The following is a 6,330-nucleotide window of genomic DNA, read 5'->3' on the forward strand; positions in this document are numbered from 1 at the left end:
ATGAATGGACATGTCAGAGACCTTGGTCTTGCAGTGGACTAGAAACGTCTGCACTTTTTGTTATACACGCATACACACACATTTTATATATATATATATATATATATATATATATATATATATATATATATATACATATATATATATATAATATATATATATATATATATATATATATATAACAAAATCTTACTTCCCTTTCTAGTGTTTTCTTAACAGATAAAAAATTAGGCTAAACCGTGTGTGTGTGTATATATATACACACAAACACACACACACACATATATATACTGTATGTATATATATGTATACATACATACATATATATATATATATATATATATATATATATATATATATGTACAGTATAACAAAATCATACTTACATTTCAAGTGTTTTCTTAACAAATCAAATATTTTGATAAACCGCTAAACACTTACAATTTTGATATACTTTAAAAGACTATACAATCCAGATTGGAATCTTTATATAATCCAACACTGACCTTTCACTGGAATTATAAAAATACTTCAGTGTCAAAACATTTTCGTAAACTAAAAATAACTGAGTATAAAAGTGAAATGAATGGAAATCTTTCTGACTGCCATTTCAAATTTCAAACAAGACTAAAAATTAAAAAAAATACTCCGTAAATAAAAGTCCATTTCAAAAGTCAACAAAGTTAAGTGTAGATGAGTAAAACGAAATGGGAAAAAGATGTTTATGGCTGTAGCAATACATTAGAAAGCAAATGAAAGCGTCTGGTCTCATTTGGTCTCGGAATTAAAATCCTTTTGCTTTAACAAAAGAGAACAAGTTGATCATATCCCTTTTCAGCAGGCACTTTTCTCGGATGGAATATTTCAGGGCACATGTCTTCCCTAAAAGGTTCTCTCCAAAACATATCCCCGCGGCAATTTTAGATGTTGGGAGGTCAGAGGTTAATGATGGGGTGGAATAAAAAAAAAAAAAAAAAAGTTTGGACCTACTGTCAAACACTTATCGTTTCCTTTATGTTATTATTTTTATACGTTAAATCATATCTGCATAGTCTTAAAACCGCAATGTATGCATTTAAATGTGTAAATATTTATGTACATGTGTACAATTACATACATACAAACACACACGCAAATAAACTTCAATATATGCAATAACACAGTAAATACCTAGAACTTTAGCGCTTAAAAGAAATAAACGTAAACAAGACTTTGACCATTCAGCTGCAAATAGATATAAGAGTTAATTCCGACCCTGCCATATTTAATCATGTAGACTATAAGATTTGTACTTAAAACTGAATCAACCCCTCTTCCCCATTATAGCTGATTAGTAAGTATGTAACCTATGTCCGTTTTTTATAATAATTTCATTACTACTACTACTCGCAATTTTCCTATATTCAAATAAGCCACAAATACAATTTAATATCGAATTCACTCTGCCACAAAATACCAAACCTAGAGGGAAATTTCCTTTATTCTATGTAATTCTGCCAAAACAAGGATTCAAACCTTACCGCTGAAAGAGGAAATGAAGGTCAACGCTAATAGTCTATTCAGCTGTAAAGAGAGATAAGAGTGGATTCCGACTTTGCCGTATTTAATTCTATCTTAATCAGGATTTGTCTTACAGCTTACCCTTATTTCCCTTAAACGCCAAGGTTTGAACCCTGGGCGTGATAGATCTAAGTAAGCCACGCTCCCAATCCTGTGGCAAAGCAAACTCGATATTAAAAGGTATTTGTAGATTATTTGAGAAACAACGTGTGTTAGTAATACAGCAGTAAAATTACTGCATAGGACCCAACTTGCAACGTAACTGCACATCCGTTAAATCAGTAGTTTGCAGGAGAGAGAGAGAGAGAGAGAGAGAGAGAGAGAGAGAGAGAGAGAGAGAGAGAGAGAGAGAGAGAGAGAGAGCATCAGATGCTATTGTCTTTGAGAGATTTTGCTTCGAGACATTAATGTATCAAAATATATGGCTTATTTGACATATATATATATATATATATATATATATATATATATATATATATATATATATATATATATACACACACACATATATATATATATATATATATATATATATATATACACACATGGTCAGCGCCCAAGGCGTCTCTCCACCCAACCTGGGACCAAGGAGGGCCAGGGAATGACTGCTGATGACTCAGCAGACAAGGCCTATCGGTTCCCCAAATACTTAGCTCACAAGGATGGTGAGGCTGCAGGGACCAAAGAATCTAACGAGTTTGAGCGGGACTCGAACCCCAGTCTGGCATTCACCAGTCAGGGACGTTACCACATCGGCCACAGGAGTTCCAAGCACACCTCCCACTGAAGCGTACCCTGTCACACCATTACTTTGCGGTAAGTAACCAAAGAGATAATGTAGGGTGAGAAGGCAGACGGTGTGGGCGGGGCTAAACAAAGGATCTCGCCGCGCAATAAGGGTGTGGCTGGGTGCACTTACTCAGAGCGAGGTGCACCAGGAATTCCTGTGCCAACTGTACATAATATAAAAAGGGACTAATTATACAATCATCTAAATTTCGGAACACCCACCTCTCTCTCTCTCTCTCTCTCTCTCTCTCTCTCTCTCTCTCTCTCTCTCTCTCTCTCTCTCTCTCTCTCTATATATATATATATATATATATTCATATCTTATTTTCTAGTTTCCTGGAAATTTCCTCGTGAAGATTTTCTCAATTCTCTGAAAAGATTGTGAGGCAGGAGTTTCTGCGCCAGCTGGTTGTCCTTTGAGCATAAACACGACAATAACGAGAGGACGCTAAAAAAGCAATAACGAGAACGAGTGGGCGACAAAACTCAACTGGAAATATTTTGTTTAATATGAGCAAATTAAAGGGTTATTAAGGCGAAAAGACTCAATAAAAAATCATATCACTTGTTGCCAGACACAAGTTTCGCTTTAATAAGGAAACGTAACAGCAAAACTCAATAGCTAAAACTTATAAACTCACGAATCAATATATATATATATATATATATATATATATATATATATATATATATATATATACTGTATATATATATATACTGTATATATATATATATATATATATACATACATACATACATATATATATATATATACATATATATATATATATATATAGATTATATATATGTGTGTATATATATATATATATATATATATATATATACTGTATATATATGTGTGTATATATATATAAATATATATATATATATATATATATATATATATATATATATATATATCCTATTTCAATTAGAAAAATATAAAAAATTCTTGGTTATATAAATTACTTTTGCATAAATATTAGCAAGTTAATTAAACAAGAAAATTTAAATGATCACACATTAAGAGGTGGATAATGAACTATGATGACACAGAGGTAAAATGACCTTATAAAAGGGCAAATTAATGAAAGAAAATAAATAGGGAGTTTAACACGACGTGACCATCTTTACCCTGCCAGGGCAAATCATATTACTTATCATAAACAATGAATACTGACTTGCTACAAGTGTTTTAATATTGAACGGGTTTATATAAGTTTCTCCTAGTTTAGATATGTCAGATCTCTTTTAAAGTTTTTACCGATTTTAAAAAATTCTATATTTTTTTATTCATTACTTCTATTATATTGTTTATTACCTTTTCTCACTGGGATACTTTCTCTGTTGAAGCCCAAGGCTTGTAGCATCCTACTTTTTCAACTAGGGTTGTAGTTTAGCTAATAATTATAATAAAGATAATAGTAATAGTAAAATAATAATAATAATAACAACAACAACAACAACAACAACAACAACAACAACAACAACAACAACAACAACAACAATAATAATAATAATAATAATAATAATAATGTATACGACGGGGTGAAATAAGATGGGAAGGATTACAAAATCTACAATGAAACGGGTATGTGAAGAACTCATGGTTGTTACCGTGTCATGATAACAAAGAGTAACAAGTAAAGGGTGGCCAACACTGTATATGAAACCTCTCTCTGAACAGGTAACTGATTGAGCGCCAATTTTATTAATGTTTCCCCCAGTTTTAATATTTCATGTAAAAGCATAGGTTTTAGCAGATTAGAATAAAGCGTAACTTGACAAATATCAGTCAGTTTCTTCATACAAGACAAAATGAATGTGGCACAATAGATATTAAACATTAATAAGCTTATATGTTAAAATTTTGTTTAAAGATCGTACCCGAATGCTGATAATGTAAATCAAAGAGACAAAGCACACACGAAATATAATTCAGAGTAAAATAAACAATGGAAGAGATATATGTACGCAAGAAAGGTGAATGAGAGTGTTGCAGAATCGAGGGTCTTACCTGAAACGTTGTTGGTGGTGGTGTTGGCGTTGTCTTCCTCGTCGTCGGTGAAGTCGGACGTCTGTCCGACGACGGGGAGGACCTGGACGGTTGTCATGGCTGCGTCCGGGCTTACGCCGTCCGTCATTGCGTATTGCAGCGGACCGTCGTACCCTGAAAAAAGAGGGGAAAAATGATTACATGAAAAGAAATTCCACAGATAAAACGTAGCAATTATCCAATGAAAAACTATCCAAACGCCTCTTTAAGTCACACTAAAAGTGTCTGGATATATATATATATATATATATATATATATATATATATATATATATATATATATATATATATATATATGCAGAAGAACCACAGGGAAAATGAAAATACAGAATATACACTTGAGTCCTGACTAGTTTCGTGATACTTCCTCAGAGGACTGATTTATTGAGAGAGGTTTCTTACAATTTATAGGGAAAGCAAAAGTACGAACATACATATAGAGATTTAGAGAACAATGACACTCCCTTACCCGCTACCTGGGCTTGACTCAGGTGTGAGGAGGAGGAGTCCGCAAGCTCGTAGACACCTGCTAAAAAGGGTCATTTCTAGTGGCGGGTATATTCTTGTTTTCTTCTTATTTTACTTTCATTACTGTTATTTATATGTCAATGCGGTAGCCTTATCTATATAAATACATAAGCAAAACATACACAAAAATACAAATACATACACATATATACATATATATATATATATATATATATATATATATATACATATACATACATATATACACACATACATTCATATACATATATATACATATATACACACATACACATACATATACATACACATACACATATACATATATATACATACATACAGATACAAATACATATACATATACATAAATACTTACACATACACATACATATACATACACATACATATATACATATATATATACACATACATATATACATATATACATATATACACATACATACTTATGCATATATACATTTATATGTATACAACATTAATATCATAAACATATAATCATGTATATATCAATACTTATATCTAGCATAACACTATATAGTGCCAATATACTTATGCATACTATATAAAATAATTGTTTCCTTTAATGTATGGTAGCTTAGGTCTAAATATTAATTTCACACCGACGTTAATTATTCACAATACATTCAATTCTACATTAAGTGGTTAATGTTTTTTTATATAGTTTACAAATCTCTTTACATATAAAGGCGTCGAGTTTATACATTCCATGACCAATATTCAAGTTGTTTTCAAAGGTTTCTTTTATGAAACTGGACTCTATGATGTTTCTTTCAACTAAGATATTTGAATGAACCAATTTCTTTGCACCTGACCAATTAATAGGGTGATTTTTATCTCTAACGTGGGCAAAGAGTGCATTATTATCTTGAGCATACCTGACACTTTTCTTATGTTGTTCTTTGCCCACGTTAGAGATAAAAATCACCCTATTAATTGGTCAGGTGCAAAGAAATTGGTTCATTCAAATAACTTAGTAGAAAGAAACATCATAGAGTCCAGTTTCATAAAAGAAACCTTTGAAAACAACTTGAATATTGGTCATGGAATGTATAAACTCGACGCCTTTATATGTAAAGAGATTTGTAAACTATATAAAAAAACATTAACCACTTAATGTAGAATTGAATGTATTATGAATAATTAACGTCGGTGTGAAATTAATATTTAGACCTAAGCTACCATACATTAAAGGAAACAATTATTTTATATAGTATGCATAAGTATATTGGCACTATATAGTGTTATGCTAGATATAAGTATTGATATATACATGATTATATGTTTATGATATTAATGTTGTATACATATAAATGTATATATGCATAAGTATGTATGTGTATATATGTATATATGTATATATGTATGTGTATATATATGTATATATGTATGTGTATGTA

At 30.9% G+C, this 6,330-nt stretch overlaps 1 protein-coding gene across 1 annotated transcript in view; it reads right to left on the minus strand.

Annotated features, from left to right (window-relative positions):
* Nucleotides 1-4,515, minus strand: part of ktub (Tub domain-containing protein ktub) — a 130,448-nt gene extending 125,933 nt beyond the window's left edge. The window contains exon 1 of the mRNA XM_068357027.1: nt 4,367-4,515. Coding sequence (XP_068213128.1) covers nt 4,367-4,493 — 127 coding nt within the window. The 5' untranslated portion in view covers nt 4,494-4,515. The remainder of the gene's footprint in view (nt 1-4,366) is intronic.
* Between the last annotated feature and the right edge of the window lie 1,815 nt (nt 4,516-6,330).

Source organism: Palaemon carinicauda, chromosome 33 (genome assembly GCF_036898095.1).
Source record: "Palaemon carinicauda isolate YSFRI2023 chromosome 33, ASM3689809v2, whole genome shotgun sequence".
Classification (NCBI taxonomy): domain Eukaryota; kingdom Metazoa; phylum Arthropoda; class Malacostraca; order Decapoda; family Palaemonidae; genus Palaemon; species Palaemon carinicauda.